At 35.9% G+C, this 19,466-nt stretch overlaps 1 protein-coding gene across 5 annotated transcripts in view; it reads left to right on the top strand.

The window, feature by feature from the left end:
* Positions 1-5,713: 5,713 nt before the first annotated feature.
* The window catches only part of LOC100921232 (probable C-mannosyltransferase DPY19L1), a 144,017-nt gene continuing 130,264 nt past the window's right edge, over positions 5,714-19,466 (top strand). For 2 of the 5 annotated variants that reach the window (XM_031953014.1, XM_031953024.1), the window contains exon 1: positions 5,742-6,270. In XM_031953014.1, coding sequence (XP_031808874.1) covers positions 5,772-6,270 — 499 coding nt within the window. In that variant the 5' untranslated portion in view covers positions 5,742-5,771. Of the gene's footprint in view, positions 6,271-19,466 lie in introns of all 5 variants that reach the window. The other 3 variants (XM_031953021.1, XR_004232067.1, XR_004232066.1) reach the window with 3 other exon arrangements.

Here is a 19,466-nt window from a genome sequence, read left to right as displayed (position 1 = left end):
AAAAATGTCCAGCTCTGGGTCCAGTGATAACCCAGGGGTTCCTTGTAATCTCTTTGTGATCGGTTGCCAGATTCCTTTACCATTTCTGGCTTGAGAACTCCCAAAGCTTCCATTGCTGTTATCACCACTACTGAGGCTCACCACTGGCATTTCATTCATAGGAGCTCCTCGCCAGCCTCCTCCCCATGTCACCGATTATCTCCTGATATCTCATCTTTTTAGTCTGGAAAAATATCTCATTCTGATCTTTTATAGGCTCCCACTCCAGAATTTAATTTGAGGCATTATTTTAAAGTTGTTTGGAGGAGAATGTTGGGGAGTTGGGAAACTTCCAAACACTTTATCATTGTTGTCTCTGGGTGTTTTCTTTAATCTGCCATCTGGACTCTGTCCTAACAAGTCCCTGATATCTTTCTCATTCTGTACATGAGAGATCTTTTAAAAAACTAAATATAGAACAGGTTCAAATTCAATATCTTATATTTATTTAACTGTGTAATCAGAAGTGACTTCATTTATAAAATGGTGGTTATTGTGTATATATATATTTATATATGTGTATAGATACATATAAATGGCATATATGTCACATCATATACATACATGTAGGATACATATATAAGCATATTATTGTACTATTGAACTTATAGGGTTGTTGTGAGGAAAGTCTGTCTGTGAACTTTCAAATATTTTATCATCATTGTTGATATAACAATAGAATTTTAACAGATCCCTTAAAAGAGATAAATGGGTCAACTTGAAATTATTTGATTAGTAAGACAGATTTGAGGGAACATATGGCTAATATTAAATCATTTTTATGATCTTACCTTAAAAAATGTTTCTCTACTTGATTAATATTTTGGTTTTTAAATCCCCAATTGGTGATCATTAACAAAAACAAACTATCTTTTGTATGGAAGAAACTGATGTACAACTTCAAAAATACTTTTTTCAAAAATAAAGCTGAATAATAATTTAAATTTACAGGGTGCTTTATACCCGTCATATTATCAAAATCTTAAAATAACCGTGTGAAGTAACTACTCTATATATTATACACAGAATACAGGATGCTTGATCTAGGCTTATATCTCACTTCTAATACTCACTAAGTGATCTTAGCTTTCTCATATGTAAGATGAAAGGGTTGGATTAGACTGCCTCTCAGATCTCTCCATTCTAACTCCAGATCTGCTCCTGTAAACTATTGATACTTACCTTTTTTAATATAAGCCTTAATCTCAGTTTTAGCCTATGCACTTGGATCCCAGTATTTGCATCAAGTCAAAATCTAAAAGGAAATACTCAAATATTCAAGTGAAACTATGATCTCATCCATATGAGCTTTCCTCCTAGTGATACAAATAATAAGCTATCCATGCTTTCCATTATTTGTGACTCATTTCCATGTCCTCCCACATATTTGCCACAGAAGGGACATTCAATATGCTTGGGCTTTCCACACTTTCTCTTTGGTTTATAAGATTATCAGTGGAATCCATGGTTGCCCATAAATTATCTCCTGCTTTTATCATATGAACCTAAAACATCGTAGAAAATTATTTGTACCAATTTGTACATCATACTTAGAAATAAATTACTGAATAGGATAGAAGCCTGCTTTATTTTCATAAGTAATGTAGGCAAATTCTATCATCTGAATTGCATATAGTATTTTATATTTTCTTCTCCTGTTTCATTTATTAAACTGATTTACTTCTAACAAGAGCAAAAATTACACCTTTTAAAAATTCATTAAAATATTAGAAAGGCTTTGGATTAAAAATATTGGTTTCATATGCTCTCTCTACCATCTGCTGGTTACAACTATTATTGCACATTTTGTAAATTTAAGTGTTTTCCTAGCCCCCTAGTGGCCTTAAAAGTTTAGGTCAAACACAAACTCTTTAAATGGAAGCTTTCTAAATTTTCCCAATTCTTAGTACCCTGATCCATCAAGCTCAACTGCTTTATATTTACTGTATCTGTTTTTATTTACCCATGTACCTATTGTTTCACCATTCTAGAATGCAAGCTCCTTGAGGGCAGTGATTATTTCCTTTTTGTTTTTTGTAGTTTTAAAATTTAGTATATTTTATGTCTCTAGGCAAGACTGAAAACTTTTCCTTAAATCGAATTGAGGACCACTCCTTGTATATGGATCCATTTTATCCCCGTCTCATCACATAGTTCCTTAAAAGTCTTTCTTTAGCTATTCCATTTGATATTTACAAAAATAGTATAGCTAAGAAATCAGCAAGAATCACGTATTATACATGTTGGAAAAGGGACTTTCCATAGAAGGACATGTGGTTAGTGAGTCTTAAAAGTAATAGAGGCAAAATGTGGGCCTCTCAAAAAATTAGATGGAAACAAAATTTAAAAAGTGCAGAAGAGGGACACAGAACAACAGAGAAATCTTTCGGCTGCTGCTACTACCCATGCTATCACTACTACCACCACTACTATTATTACCACCATCACTGTGGCTACTACTACCACTACTACTGCAACTACTAATCTAACTACCAAGGCTACCACCACTACGACTCTTATACCAGCCTGAAGATTACTACTACCACTAATACTGCCACCATTAAAATTACTGTCACCACCATCACCACTACCGTCCCACTACTACCACTAGTACCAACACCTCCTGGTTCCTTCCTCCTCCTCCTCCCACCGTGACTACTACTACCACTATTACTTTACCTACTATAACTACCACCATTACCACCAACACTACTACCACCCCACCTTCCATCATCCTCTTCTTACTCCCCCTCTCACCACCACCACCACCATTACTGCCTTTACTACAACTACCCCCACCATCTCCAGTACTATTACTACCATGTGTTTACAATTGGATGGAACTAGAACTCTGGTCTTCCTGACCCAAGTCCTACCCAATCATAATTATACCACTTCCTCACCTAATGGACAGGATGACTTAGGTTCAAGTCTTACCTCTGAAACAAACGGGCTGTGGGACCCTGGGTAAATCACAGTCTCTCAATATTTTAGGGAATATCCTAAGACTAAAAGTTGTAGAAGACATGATTGTTGGTTGTTCTCAAAGAACACCAAAATGACATCACTATGTTAGAGTGGAGTTACAGTGTGTCTGACTGGTTGATCAGACTAATACGAGTTTGGAATGTACTGCCACAGGTCTGACACAAATAGTGTCTATGAACATTTGGGGTGGCTTCTCTAATTTTGTGCATTTCATGTTTCTTTTGGGCTAATTCCATTCTGCTTGGCTCATAGAGCACAATACCTTCTCTGATGAGGGCACACCATGCTGGGCAGTTCTGTGCCAGTGTCTTCCATGTCATACAATCAACTCTAAAGTTCTTAAGAGATATATTGAGAGTGTCCTTGTATCTCTTTTTCTGACTACCTTATGATGCTAGCCCTGTGTGAGTTCTCTATAAATCTCTCTCTCTCTCTCTCTCTAGATATAGATAGATAGATAGATAGATATAGACAAGTGTACATTGGCATTTGAAAAATAAAGCTGTGCTCTCTGAGAGTTGGAATGCTTGGTAGTTAGATGGAGAAAAGAAATCAATGTCTGGTATCTTATCCTGTCAGGTCATTTTCAGAATCGTCCTAAAATAATTCAAATGGAAGCTACTCAGTTTCTTTTTTTTTTTTTTTTTTTTTTTTTTTTTTTTTTTTTTTTTTTTTTTTAGCAACTCAGTTTCTCGATGTGCTGCTGGTAAACTGTCCAGGTTTCAAAGACATCCAACAATGCAGTCAGCACAAGGTTTCCATGCATCTTCAGTTCCATAGTCAGTTTAATACCTCTCCTCCTTCTTCCCTTTCTTTTGGAGCTTCTCAAACACCGAACCAGTACATATCAACCTGAATTGAAGAACTCTCTTAATCAGCAGTTCACCAAAATCATAGGCTTAGTCTCTATATCCTACCCCTACAATTGCTATAGAATTCTAGACTTAGGGCTAGAAGGTGCCTTGAATAATTAATAAGTAACATTTACATAGTAATTTAAGGTTTGCCTAATGCTTTACAAACACTGTCTTTTTGACTTCTGGTCCAGCTTCTTTGCCACTGCCCTACCTTCATGTGTCTAAAGGTCATTTGTTCCAAATCTCATTCTAGATGAAGAAATTGAGGTCAGAAAAGTTCAATATCTCACCCAGGCTCACACAACTAAGAAGTGTCAGAGGCAGGATTTGAACTAGGTCCTTCTATATGTTGCCACTGGACCCAGTGCTCTACAGGGGAAAGTGAGGCAAGTAATCTTGCAGTCTCTCTCACTTCAATCCAACTCACTTGCAAATCAAGACAATCTCCTCCACGATGTCACAGTCCTCTTTGAGAATGAAGGACAAACAACAACCGTCCATGAAGTTACCTAGTTTCTTCTCAAAGTTTGCACAACCATTAGCATTTCTAAAGAGAATTAAGGTTTACAAAGCACTTTTCATATACTATCTCATTTGATCACAACAGTCCTGTGTGGTAGATGTGATCTCCATTTAACATGAAAAAACTGAGGATATTGCATTTTGGATTTCCTTCACAGGCTAAATGTAGACTATTTCCGAGTCTGATTCTCTTTGTACAGCAAAATAACTGTTGGACATGCATACTTATTTTGTATTTAATTTATACTTTAACATATTTAGCATGTATTGGTCAACCTGCCATCTGGGGGAGGGGGTGGGGGGAAGGAGGGGAAAAATCGGAACAAAAGGTTTGGCAACTGTCAATGGTGTAAAATTACCCATGCATATAACCTGTAAATAAAAAGCTATTTAAAAAAAAAAGAAAAAAACTGAGGATATGAAGAATCAAATGGCTTGCTTAGGGTCACACAGTTAAGAAAGATCTGATTATGGTTTCCCAACCAATCCAAGGTTTAATGCACTATGACATTTAGCTGCTTCTCAAGGTCCCCCAAACTCTTTGATATTATATTGATGATGAAGAATTTCCAATCAGTTATCTCATTTTGTTCTCAAAACAGTTCTGAGAGGTAGCTGTGAAGTAGTGCTGCTATTTCCATTTAATGGAGAAAGAAGCTGAGGATGGCAGTGGTTAAATATCAGGATCACACATAGCTTTTGAGTGACTGACATGAATTTCCATCCATTCTTCCTGCCTCCAAGCCCGATCCTCAAACTCTGCAAAGTGTTTTTCTGCTTATTACCCCATCTGTTAAATTGTTGAATTTCTTATACAATCCTCATTTGTTCTTTTGGCTGTTACGCTACAAATAAAAAGAAGGAAACCACCACCAGTGACCCCCAATTTCTCAGTAGGCTGACACTTGAGTAGCCGCAGCTGCCCATAAGTAAAAAATCTGGAGAAAAAGGAGTTTGGAGGCGAGCCTCGCGGTGCCCTGGCTGCCGAGGGCGGGACCGAAGGGCTGCACGTGGTGCCCTGGCTGTCATGCGCACTGGGGCGAGAGCTGCACGTGGTCCCCAGGCCGCCGAGGGCCAGGACACTGCGCGGTGGAGCCAGGGCTGCACGTGGTCCTCCGGCAAGGGCCGGGCCATTGTATGCAGGGATGAGGGTTGTACAAACACCGGGAGACTGCGCACTGGGAGTGGGGGGGCGGGGCTGCATGCGGTCCTCTGTCTGCTAAGCCCGGAGAGATCGTGCCCTGGGATGAGGGGTGCACGTGGTTCCTCGGCTGCCAAGAGCTGGGAGGCTGCGCAGTGGGAGGAAAAGCTGCGCGCGCAGCAGAGGAAGCCGGCACGCGGCCGCCGGACGTCGTGACCTCGCGGATGCCCGGCGGTCGCCGTGACAACCTGAGGAGAGGCAACAGTGGCCGGGGCGAGGAGCGGTTGAGGCTGGCGGCCGCGAAAGGCCGCCTCCGCCCGGCCAAGCTCTCGGTGGGCAGTCAGGCCTCCGCTGTTGGCTCGGGCCGGCCCCCGCGCAGGGACTATGAGAAAATGGTCGTGCAGACGAGGAACAAGCACAAGGAGCTGCCGTCCAAGGGGGTCCAGTCCCCTCGCGGCCCTCTCCGGGGCCGCCGGGGCCCGGACCACAGAGAGCGGGGGCCCCTGACGGAGGAGAGGGGCGCCAAAGCGTCACGGCCCTCGACGCCCGGGCCCACGCACCTGTCGGGGAGCAGCGGCGGCGGCCACCACAAGGGGGCCCGCGTGTCTCCTCTGCGCCGGCTGCTGATGGCCAGCGTGCGGCGCCTGCTGTGCCTGGTGCTGGAGAAGCTGCCGATGCTGCAGCACTACCAGAGCTACTCGTGGAACCTGACGCTGGCCCTAGGTGAGCTGCTCTGGGGCTCTAGGCCCCCCGAAGGAGCGCCTGCTTTTCATCCTGACCTCTTGTGGAATGATGCGTTCTCTGTGTTAGTCTGTGTCTTGGATAGCAAACTTCACGTCAGTGTCAGATGTTTGATGCAAAAACGTCCTATTTGCTGGCTTTCTCTTCGTTAATTTTGTTTGTTCAAAGGTTTTTCAGCTTGATGTTATCAAAACTGTATCTTTGTGATCTATTATATCCTTTGTATCCCTTGTTTACTCTTCTTCCCATAGCTTTCCCTCCCTATTTTTTTTTTTTAACATAGAATGACCTTTAATATTGAAGGCACATCTGCTTTAAAGCTTATTTTGATAACTAATGTAAGATAATTTCTGCTAAACTTTTTTTCCATTTCCCCGGGAGATTTCGTAAATAGGAAGTTTACCCCTAGTGTCTTGTGTTTTTATGTTTGTTGGACACTTGATTATGGACTCTGTTTTTGATTCTTACTTATCTACTTTGTTCCAATGATTTATTTTCTATTTTTTTAGATATCAAAACCAAAGAGTTTAATGATTATTTAATGATTATTGCTTCATAGTATAATTTGACACCTGGAAGTGCTATTCCTGTTTCATCCCTACTTTTCCTCATTATCTAAACATTTTGTCCCTCCAGATAAATTTTGCATTTTTTCTGACTCTAAACCCCTTTGGGGTAAATTATTTTCAGCTAACAGCAGGGATGAAACACTACTTCAGGGGTTCCTTAACTTAAATTTTATTTTTGACATTTGTATTTCAACATAACTGTTTCCCTGTATAATCTTATGTATATTTTATTTTATGCATTTTAAGATATTCTGAGAAGGGACCCATAGGCCTCACCCGTTTCATGGCACACAAGGTTAAGAACTTTCTGCTCTGAGGCCATCAGTTTCTTGCTCAAGACTTGATCTTCTAGAGCTCTTCTGCCCCATGCTTTTTTGTGTGTTTGTATGTTCAACTTCTTTTTCCTTTTCAGATCAGAGTAAGATTCATATAATGCTTACTCCCTGGATCCTGTTCTCTTAATTTATATACTATTTTCTTAAGGTATTACAATCATGGGAAACAGTAAATTCTACCCTTTTATTTCTTAAAAATTTCCTTTTTTTTTTTTTTTTTCTTTTCATTAGACAAGAACAAAGCTACCCTCAGGATCTCTGATCTTGTTTAACATCTTCAGTATTTTTTAAATACATGAGGATTACCATATTAACCTACAGCTCCTTTGATTTGCACAAATCCTCCTAAGTATTATTTTTGTCTAACTAGGTTTCTTTAGGATCTTGTGTTTGTATCTAAGGAATGCTTGAATTCCATTAAATATTCCTTTTTCAGGATTTTATTGAGCTTTTCAGGGTTTGTTCTTTATCATAAGCTTATATCCTTTTTTTTTTTTTTTGGCAGGGAATATTTTATTCCAAGACAGCCTTAACTTTTTAATAAGAAGATCATCACTGTAGTTCTTGAGTATTTGAAATATTTTCTTGATAGTGGTGGTATTTTTTTTTTCTTTAATATAGGATATCTAGATTTTGACTTATGATATTCCTGGGACCTTTCTTTTTAGTGTTCCTTTTAGGAGCTGATTGGTGGATTCTTTTTATCTTCTGTTTCAAATAGACTTGGGCAGTTTTTAGTTAAGGTTTCTGAAAATATGGTACTTAGGGTTACTTTAAAAAAACAACAACATAGTTTTCAAATAGTCCAGTGATTGTTAAATTCTCTCTTTAAATTTGCTTTCTAAGTTTTTTATTTTTCATATCAACTATCTTATTTTTTTCATTTTTAAAATTTTGTTCTTTTATTTCTTGCTGTTACACTGAGTAATTGATTTCTCTTTGATATGTTTCAATTTTTGGGAATTTGATCTCTTGCTCACCATTTTTCCTTCTAAATTATTTGTTCTTCTTCCAATTATTTTCCAAAGTTTTATTTCATTTTTTCCTTTGAGATTTTGCTTGCATGGTCTTCTTTTTGAGAATCTCTTGATCTATAGTAGTTGTTGATGTTGGTTGGTATTTTCGAGTTACTTATCTCTACAGTTTTAGTTTATGAAATGGGGCTTTGTACCAGGCCAGGTTCTGTCCCATGATATGCTTGAGTCCTTTGGGTTCTCCTTTTTTGGGTTGGACCTCCCTTGATCTTGGAGGTTCAGAATATTAAATCTTGAAGACCCTTTCTGATTTTTAAAGACAGTTTTAAGGAATTTGAAGCCCCTGGATTTGAGCTGTTGGGCTCCAAGCACTGCAGCAAAACACCAGTTATTGGGTGCAGGCACTATTCAGGACTTTCAAGGTCTCCTCTGTAACTTTCTCAGGGAAGCCTTCCATTCTTGTTACCTCCTCCCATAAAGCCTCTCAGTTGACTTGTTTTTATTGTTTGGTCAAACTGGGAGGGACTGGTGCTGGCTATGCCAGAAGAATTCTCCCATCCAATTGCTTTTTGCCTTTTGGATGACTTTCTTTTTTTCTCTTTCTTTAAATAGTATTTTATTTTTTTGCATTACATGTAAAGACAGTTTTAACATTCATTTAAAAAAATTTTGAGTCCCAAATTTTCTTTCCCCCCTTTTCCCTTCCTTTACCTAAAGTGGTAAGCAATTTGATATAGATTATATATGTACAGTCATGTAAAATATTTCCATATTAGATATGTGAAAGAAGAAATATGCCCAAAAAGGAAAAATCAGAAAAAATAGTGAAAATAATATGGTTCAATCTACTTTCGGACTCAATTGATTCTTTCTCTGGACATCGATAATATTTTCCATCGTGAGTTTTTGGGAATTGCCATGGATCATTTTATTGCCGAGAAGAGCCAAGTCAATTGTAATTGATCATCACACAATGTTTCTATTACTATATACAGTGTTCTTCTGGTTCTGCTCACTTCACTTTGCATAAGTTAATGTAGGACTTTCTGGGTTTCCCTGAAATCTGACTGTTTGTTGTTTCTCAGTTGCACAATAGTATTCTATTACATTCATGAACACAACTTGTTCAGTTCAATTGATAGACATCCCCTAAATTTTCAATCCTTTAATACCACAAAAAGAGCTGTTATAAATATTTTTAAATATGTAGGTCTTTTCATTTTATTTGTGATCTCTTTGGGATACAGACCTAAAAGTTGTATTGCTGCATCAAAAAGTCTGCATAATTTGATTGACCCTGGGGCATAGTTTCAGATTGCTTTGCAGAACGGTTGTATCAATCCACAACTCTGCTATCAGTGCATTAATGCTCTGAATTTTTCACATCCCTTTTAACATTTGTTATTTTCCTTTTCTGTCATATTATCCAGTCTGATTGGTATGAAGTGGTATTTCAGATTTGTTTTAATTTGCATTTCCCTAATTAGGGATTTATAGCATTTTTTCATATGACTGTTAGATAGTTTTGATTTTCTTTTTCTGAAAGCTGCTTTTTCATGTTATTTGACTAATTATCAATTGGGGAATGACTTGTGTTCTTAAAATTTGACTCTATTTGAGAAATGAAGCCTTTATTAGAGATGCTGTAAAAATTGCTTCTCATTTTTCTACTTTTCTTCTAGCCTTGGTTGCTTTGGTTGTGTTTGTGCAAACTTTTTCTGAAAACTTGTTTACTTAATATTTTCCCCAAGTTACATTCAAAACATTTTTTTACATTTGAATCTAGAACTCAAAAATCTTTTTTTTTTTTTTTTTATTTAATAGCCTTTAATTTACAGGATATATATACATGGGTAACTTTACAGCATTAACAATTGCCAAACCTCTTGTTCCAATTTTTCACCTCTTACCCCACCCCCCCACCCCCTCCCCTAAATGGCAGGATGACCAGTAGATGTTAAATATATTAAAATATAACTTAGATACACAATAAGTATACATGACCACAACATTATTTTGCTGTACAAAAAGAATCAGACTCTGAATTATTGTACAATTAGCTTGTGAAGGAAATCAAAGATGCAGGTGTGCATAAATATAGGGACTGGGAATTCAATGTAGTGGTTTTTAGTCATCTCCCAGAGTTCTTTTTATGGGTATAGCTAGTTCAGTTCATTACTGCTCCATTAGAAATGATTTGGTTGATCTCGTTGCTGAGGATGGCCTGATCCATCAGAACTGGTCATCATCTAGTATTGTTGTTGAAGTATATAATGATCTCCTGGTCCTGCTCATTTCACTCAGCATCAGTTCGTGTAAGTCTCTCCAGGCCTTTCTGAAATCATCCTGTTGGTCATTTCTTACAGAACAGTAATATTCCATAATTTTCATATACCACAATTTATTCAGCCATTCTCCAACTGATGGACATCCATTCAGTTTCCAGTTTCTAGCCACTACAAAAAGGGCTGCCACAAACATTCGTGCACATACAGGTCCCTTTCCCTTCTTTATAATCTCTTTGGGATATAATCCCAGTAGTAACACTGCTGGATCAAAGGGTATGCACAGTTTGATAACTTTTTGAGCATAGTTCCAAACTACTCTCCAAAATGGTTGGATTCGTTCACAACTCCACCAACAATGCATCAATGTCCCAGTTTTCCCGCATCCCCTCCAACAATCATCATTATTTTTTCCTGTCATCTTAGCCAATCTGACAGGTGTGTAGTGGTATCTTAGAGTTGTCTTAATTTGCATTTCTCTGATTAATAATGACTTGGAGCATCTTTTCATATGACTAGAAATAGTTTCAATTTCTTCATCTGAGAATTGTCTGTTCATATCCTTTGACCATTTTTCAATTGGAGAATGGCTTGATTTTTTATAAATTAGAGTTAATTCTCTATATATTTTGGAAATGAGGCCTTTATCAGAACCTTTGACTGTAAAAATATTTTCCCAGTTTATTGCTTCCCTTCTAATCTTGTCTGCATTAGTTTTGTTTGTACAAAAACTTTTCAGTTTGGTATAATCGAAATTTTCTATTTTGTGATCAGTAATGATCTCTAGTTCTGCTTTGGTCATAAAGACCTTCCCCTTCCACAGGTCTGAGAGGTAAACTATCCTATGTTCCTCTAATTTATTAATAATTTCATTCTTTATGCCTAGGTCATGAACCCATTTTGACCTTATCTTGGTGTACGGCGTTAAGTATGGATCAATGCCTAGTTTCTGCCATATTAGTTTCCAATTTTCCCAGCAATTTTTATCAAACAGTAAGTTCTTATCCCAAAAGCTGGGATCTTTGGGTTTGTCAAAGACTAGGTTGCTATATTTGTTGACTGTTTTATCCCTTGAACCTAATCTATTCCACTGATCAACTAATCTATTCCTTAGCCAATACCAAATATAGAACTCAAAAATCTTAAAAATAAATGTAAAAAGAGAATGTTTCCATCTATATTCAGATACAATTAGTTCCTTCTCTGGGTATCCAGGTATTTTATCCTGGATAGGATTTTTTTTTTTTTTTTTTTTTTACCACTAAGTCCTTCAAAATAGTTGTGGATCTGAGAATAACACTGTCAATAACACTGTCACTGAGAATAACAAAGTCATTTACAGCTGGTCATCCCAGAACATTGCTATTACTTTTTATACAGTATATTTCATTTTGTTTATGAAGGACTTTTCATGTTTTCTTTTTCCTGAGAGTATCCTGCTTATCATTTCCCAGAAGATAATAATATTTCATCAAGAGAAATTTACTTTATTTTTTTTTTTACAATTACTACTGCTAATTGTATTTCTCTTCATTTATTCTCTTTCCTTTCCCTCTATCCCTCCTCAAAAGTATTTTGCTACTGATCACTCCCTCCCCCAATATGCCCTCTCTTTTACCACTCTCCCCCTCTTCCCATATCCCATTTTCCTTCAGGGTAAAATAAATTTCTATATCCCTGTTGAGTATATATGTTATTTCCTATTTGAACCAATTCTGATGAAAATAAGGTTCATTCATCCCCTCCCTTCCCCTCCACTGTAAAAGTTTTTTCTTGCCTCTTTTACGGCAAATAATTGTGCAAACTCTTTTAAATTTAATATAATCAAAATCATCCATTTTGTATCTTTCAGTGTTCTCTGTCTCTTGTTCCATCTAACATATATACAGTATATGTATATGCAGTACAATTTATCTTTTGTTTGATCAAAACTTTTTCCCTTTTCTATAGATCTGACAGGTAAACTTATTCCTTGCTCTATAAGATAATCATAAGCTAATATACTTATGGTCTCAACCCTTAAGTCTAAAACATGTATCCATTTTGACCATATCTTGTTACACAGTATAAGATGTTGATTTATACCTAATATTTGCCATAGTTTTCCAGTTGTCCCAGCACTTTCTATTAGATCCCAGAAGCTAATGTCTTTGGGCTTATCAGCACCAGATTACTAGTCATTTGTTACTGTATTTTATATATTATATATATATATATATATATATATATATATATATATATATATATAATATAATCTATTCTACTGATACACTCCTCTATTTCTTAGCCAGTACCAGATTGTTTTCATGTTTGCTGGTTTATAATATAGTTTGAGATTTGATTTGGCTAGGCCATCTTCCTTTGTGTTTTTTCCACGAATTCCCTTGATATTCTTGATCTTTTGTTCTTCCAGATTAATTTTGTTATTTTTTTCTAGTATAAAATAGCTTTTTTGGTAGTTTGTTTTCTATGACACTGAAGTAAATTAATATAGGCCTATCCATGAGCAATTAGTATTTTTTTCAGTTGTCTAGATGCAACATTATTTGTGTGAAAAGTGTTTTGCAATTGTATTCATTTAGTTTTTGGATTTTTTTTGGGCAGGTAGACTCCTAAGTATTTCATGTTATCTACAATTATTTTAAATGGAATTTCTCTTTCTAACTTTTGCTAATCTATTTATAGTGCCCAATTCATTCATCTGTTTCCCCCAATTTTATTGATTTAAGAATATAGATGTATCTCTCTCTCTCTCTCTACATATATATATCTACATGTATTTTCTCTAGGTAGTGCTTTCACTGAATCCCATAATTTTGGTATGTTGTTTCATTGTTATTCTCTTTGATGAAATTATTGATTGTTTTATGATTTTTCTTTTACCCTCTCGTTTTTTAAAATTACTTTATTTAGTTTTCAATGAATGTATAATCTTATTTTTCCATAGCCCTTTATTACACATAATTTTTATTGCATCATGATTTGGAAAGGGATGCATTTAATATTTCTGCCTTTCTGAATTTGATGGTAAGGTTTTTATGCCCTAATACATGGTTAGTTTTTGTGTAAAAGCCATGTACCACTGAGAAAAAACTATATTCTTTTCTATTCTCATTCAGTTACCTTTAGAGATCTATGATACCCAGCTTCTCTAAAATTCTATTTACCTCCTTAACTTCTTTCTTGTTTATTTTGTAGTTAAATTTGTCTAGTTTTGAGAGGGAATGTTGAGGATCCCCCACCAGTATAGTTTTGCTGTCAATTTCTTTCTATTCCTATCACTCATTTGATTTCTTTGGAAATTTCAATGCTATAGCATTTGATGCATTTATATTTAGTATATAGTATATTTAGTATCTTCATTATTTGTGGTACTGATATGGCAACAGAAAAGATCAAAACAAAATTCATTGCTTCATCCTTACCTTTTAGCAAGATGTAGTTTCCTTTTTTGTCTCTTTTAATTAGATCTATTTTTGCTTTTGCTTTGTCTGACATCTTGATTGCAAACAGTACTTTTTTTCTTTCTGGATAATTGCAGTATTTTCTCTTTGACTTTAAGAGGTCTGAAATTTGGTCATAACTGGAAGTTTTCACTTTGAGGTCTCTTTCAGCTAGGTGATCAGTGGATTCTTTCAGTTGACATTTTACCCTCTCATCTAGGAAATCAGGACAGTTTTCCTTGATAATTTCCTGAAAGATTTTGATTGGGTATTTCAAATAATCCAGTAATTCTTAAATTATCTCTCCTGGACTTATTTTCTAGGCCATTTGTTTTTTTAATAAGGTATTTTACATTTTCTTCTTTTTTCATTATTTTGATTTTGTTTGTTTGATTCTTGATATCTCAAAGAGTCATTAGCTTCTATTTACCCAACTCATATTTTTAAGAAATTTTTTTCTTTAGTTTTACATCTGGCCAAATCTACTTTTTATTTTTAAACTTTTTTTTATTAAAGCTTTTTAATTTTCAAAAGATATGTATGGACAGTTTTTCAACATTAATCCTTGCAAAACCTGTGTTCCAATTTTCCCTGCTTCCCTAAACCCCTCAGATGGCAAGTAATCCAATATATGTTAAATATAGTAAAAGATGTTAAATCCATTATATGCATACATATTTATACAATTATCTTGCTGTACAAGAAAAAATCAAATCAAAGAAAAAATGAGAAAGAAATAAAATGCAAGCAACAACAAAAAGAGTGAAAATGCTATGTTATGATCCACACTCATTCCCCATAGTTGCTGGGTGTAGATAGTTCTTTTCTTCACAAGAACATTGGAACTGGTCTGAATCACCTCCCAGTTGAATACAGCCATGCCCATCAGAATTGACCATCTCATAATTTTGTCTTTGCTTCTGTACAATGATCTCCTGGCTTTGTTCATTTCATTTAACATCAGTTCATGTCTCTCCAGGGCCTTTCTGAAATCTCTGAAAACCTCCTGATCATTTCTTATGGAACAATAATATTCAGTAACATTCATATACCATAACTCATTCAGTCATTCTCCAACTGATGGGCATCCACCCAGTTTCCAGTTTTTTGCCACTACAAAAAGGGCTGCCACAAACATTTTTACACATGGGGGTCCCTTTCCCTCCTTTAAGATTTCTTTGGGATATGAGCCCAATAGAGACACTTCTGGGTCAAAGGGTATGCACAGTTTGATAGTCTTTTGGCTTGCTATCCAGAATGGTTGAATCACTTCATAATTCCACCAACAACGTATTAATGTCCTAGTTTTCCCACATCCCCTCCAATATTTGTCATTGAATTTTCCTGTTATCTTAGGCAATCTGAGAAATGTGTAATGGTACCTCAGAGTTGTCTTAATTTGCATTTTTCTTTTTTTTTTTTTACATGTTCAATCAATTTTTTTTATTTAAATTTTTTTATTATAGCTTTTTTTCCCCAGACATTTATTTTATTTTATTTTTTAATAGCCTTTTATTTACAGGTCATATGTATGGGTAACTTTACAGCATTGACAATTGCCAAACCTCTTGTTCCAATTTTTCCCCTCCTTCCCACCACACCCTCCCCCAGATGGCAGGATGACCAGTATATGTTAAATATATTAAAATATAAATTAGATACACAATAACTATACATGACCAAACCGTTATTTTTCTGTACAAAAAGAATCAGACTCTGAAATATTGTACAATTAGCCTGTGAAGGAAATCAAAAATGCAGGTGGGCAAAAATATAGGGGTTGGGAATTCAATGTAATGGTTCTTAGTCATCTCCCAGAGTTCTTTCGCTGGGTGTAGCTGGTTCAATTTATTACTGCTCTATTGGAACTGATTTGGTTCTTCTCATTGTTGAAGAGGGCCACGTCCATCAGAATTGATATCATATAGTATTGTTGTTGTAGTTATACAATGATCTCCTGGTCCTGCTTATTTCACTCAGCATCAGTTCATGTAAGTCTCTCCAGGCCTTTCTGAAATCATCCTGCTGGTCATTTTTTTTTTTTTGAATTTTATTTATTTATTTATTTATTTAATAACTTTTTATTGATAGAACCCATGTCAGGGTAATTTTTTACAACATTATCCCTTGCACTCACTTCTGTTCTGATTTTTCCCCTCCCTCTCTCCACCCCATCCCCCAGATGGCAAGCAGTCCTGTACATTAAATAGGTTACAGTAGATCTTGGATACAATATATGTGTGCAGAACCGAACAGTTCTCTTGTTGCTCAGGGAGAATTGGATTTAGAAGGGATAAATAACCCGGGAAGAAGAACAAAAATGCAAGCAGTTTACATTCATTTCCTAGTGTTCTTTCTTTGGGTGTAGCTGCTTCTGTCCATCCTTGAGCAATTGAAACTAAGTTAGATCTTCTCTTTGTCAAAGAAATCCACTTCCATCAGAATACATCCTCATATAGTATCGTTGTTGAGATATATAATGATCTCCTGGTTCTACTCATTTCACTCAGTTCATGTAAGTCTCGCCAATCCTCTCTATATTCATCCTGCTGGTCATTTCTCATAGAACAATAATATTCCATAACATTCATATACCACAATTTATTCAGCCATTCTCCAATTGATGGGCATCCACTCAGTTTCCAGTTTCTGGCTACAAAGAGGGCTGCTACAAACATTCTTGGACATACAGGTCCCTTTCCCTTCTTTAAGATCTCTTTGGGATGTAAGGCCAGTAGTAGGTGTTTTGATATTGCCCTGTTTTGCTCTTTTCTGTTGCCACATTGGCCATATTAGCTCTCTAAAGCCAGAGGTTTTTTTTTTCAAGCCTATATTGTGACTTTTAAAGTTGAGCTCTAGCCATGAGGTACTATCCCAAGTTTCTTACATGGGGGACTGGTGAGCCTGTGTGCTGAATCTTCTGGGGCTGGTGGCTCCACTGCTGCTCTGGGGTCATGTGGCCTAGTCTAGCACGTTGCAGTGAAGTTGCTGGGACTGGTGGCTCACTTGCTGGGGCCCCAGGCTGGACCACAGTAGCCTGATGCACTGACTTGAGGTCTGACAATTAGCCTGGGGAACTGGGATCATGGGACTTGCCCAGATATTACCTTCACTGGACTGCATTCCCCTTTTCCACAGCCATGTAAGTTATTTTGAGCTACAAAATGGTTTTTACCCCATCCTTCTGTTGCTCCAGAGTTCATTTCAAGGCATGATTTAAAGTTGTTTCTAGAGAAATTGGAGAGACAGAGACAACTTCCTCTTTTCTTTGCCATCTTGTTTGTTTGGCTACTTTGTTGTGTTGTTCTTGATAGAAGAAATGACTGTAGTTTTTTATTGGGTTTTTTGACTTTTGGTTGATATAATAAAAACTTCCAAGTTTTTGTTGGAGTACGTACATGGAGTTGGTAATGTATTTTTAATTTTTCGGTCAACCATTTTGGCCCAAAGTCCAAAATGTAATTTTTTAAAGCTGAATTACTTATTGGGTATTCTAGAGTTTCTTCTCTTCTGATTATTAAAAAAAAATGCTTCAAGGACTTGTTTTCTTTTCTTTTTTTTTCTTTTCATTTTCTTTGCTATCCCTCTCTATTCTCCCCCAACCTTGGAAGAAAACAGGATAACAAGGAAGAAATATGTAAGAAAAATGCCTAGTTAAAACAAATTTATTTATTAATTCTATCCTGAAATTTGTTTCATTCAGCATCTTGAGTTACTACCTCTTTGCCAGGAAGTGTATAGCTTACTTCATCACCAGTATTCTGCAGTTATGATTTGGTCATTGTGTTGATCAGAGTTCTTAGTCTTTCAGATAATTTTTTCTTTTTTTAAAACTAATTTCACATCAATTCATCAAGACTCCCCAGGCTCTCCTGAACCTGTCCTTTTCATAATTTTTACTAATTTATTTGGTCATTCTTTAATTAATGAGGATTGTCCTCTTTTTTTTTTTTTTGCTACAATAAAAAGAGTTACTATACATGAATATGTATATTATACATATTAGTCCTTTTCTACTTTTTTTTTTGATCTCCTTAAAAGTATAGGTTTAGTAAAAGTATTGCTGGTTCAAAGATATACAGAGTTTAGTAACTTGTAGGCCGTGATTCCAGATTACTTCCCAGAATGCCTAACCTAATAATGCAGTACCTGTTTTGACTCTCTTAACATTTGTCATTTTAACTTTTTTTTTATCATGTATCAGTTTTTTATGGGTATGATGTGGAACCTTAGAATTATTTTAATTTTAATTTTTAATCATCAGTGATTTGGAGCATTTTTTTCATATAGTTTGATTTATTCTTTTGAAAATACCAGTTCATGTCCTCTGAATATTCAACAGTTGGGGAATGAATCCTGTTCTTACAAATTTTCTACAAACTGCATAATTTGGTTAGAAACCTAGAAAAATTTGAGGCACAAAATTTCCACCTAAGAGGAATTGGAGGGAAGGAAAGGAAAAAAATTCGGAACACAAGGTTTTGCAGAGATGAATGTTAAAAAATTATCTCTACATATGTTTTGAAAATAAACTTTTAACAAAAAAATTTCCCCCTAGTTTCTTGTTTCCCTTTTAAATTTAGCTACATTAATTTTTATTTATATTCAGCCTTTAAATTTTATATAATCAAAATTGTCTTTTGTTTTTATGATCTCTTAGTCCCTTATTTGGTCATGAATTCTCCTATTCATAGATCTGATAATCTTTTTTGCTTCTCTAATTTGTCATTTTTTATGTCTAAATCATATATCCATTTCGAGTTTTTTTGTAGATATGTCCATAATTTATGCTAGACTTCTTTTCCAGTTTTACCAACATATTTTCGTCACATAATGAGTTTTCACCCCAGTAGCTGTGGTCTTTGTTTTTTTGAATATGAGGTAGTCATTATTTTATGGACATGTAGTTGATAATTGTAATAGACAGAAATTCAAATATAATACACTTTCTAAAGATCAATAGATTTTTGTCCTTGTTCCTCTTGCTGAAATTTATACCCTTAACTTTTTTGTTGATTTTTGTGCTTTGCTTGCTTGCCTCCTGTGGGGATTCTTTTCTCCAGGAGAAGGATAAGTTGGGGGGAGGGAATCTTAAGTAGGACTTTATTAGAATGAATGAATGATTTAATAAATATGTACCCTGTGTAAAGTACTGTGCAAATATATGGGGATATAAATAGAGAAAAATGAGAGTTTTTGCTCTAAAGGAGTTCACATTCTGATGGGGAGGCAGTACATAGAAGATTTTAGCTGCAAGTCAGATGAAAAAAGTTCATGGTCGTTAGGATGTCCTTAGCATATTTTCTTTTTTCCCCAACTTGCTCCTGCATTTATCTGTCAGAACTTGCTGTTAATGGAGCTTCTCCACAAATCCAAGCCATTTCTTGCCTTTTTCTTTCTCTTTCTACTCTTGCACAATTGATAGTTCTGAGGGAAAAAATGTTATTAAAAAAGGATTTGAAACCAGGGCTTTTTGACTCTTAGTTTAGGACTTTACCTACTATACCACATGGCATAACCACACTTACATCATACTTTCACATTTGTATATAGTTGATCTTAGGAAACTTGA

This window comes from Sarcophilus harrisii, chromosome 1 (genome assembly GCF_902635505.1).
Source record: "Sarcophilus harrisii chromosome 1, mSarHar1.11, whole genome shotgun sequence".
In the NCBI taxonomy this organism is placed as follows: Eukaryota; Metazoa; Chordata; class Mammalia; order Dasyuromorphia; family Dasyuridae; genus Sarcophilus; species Sarcophilus harrisii.
The sequence above is the reverse complement of the archived record's forward strand: the minus strand, read 5'-3'. Positions and strand labels throughout refer to the sequence as shown.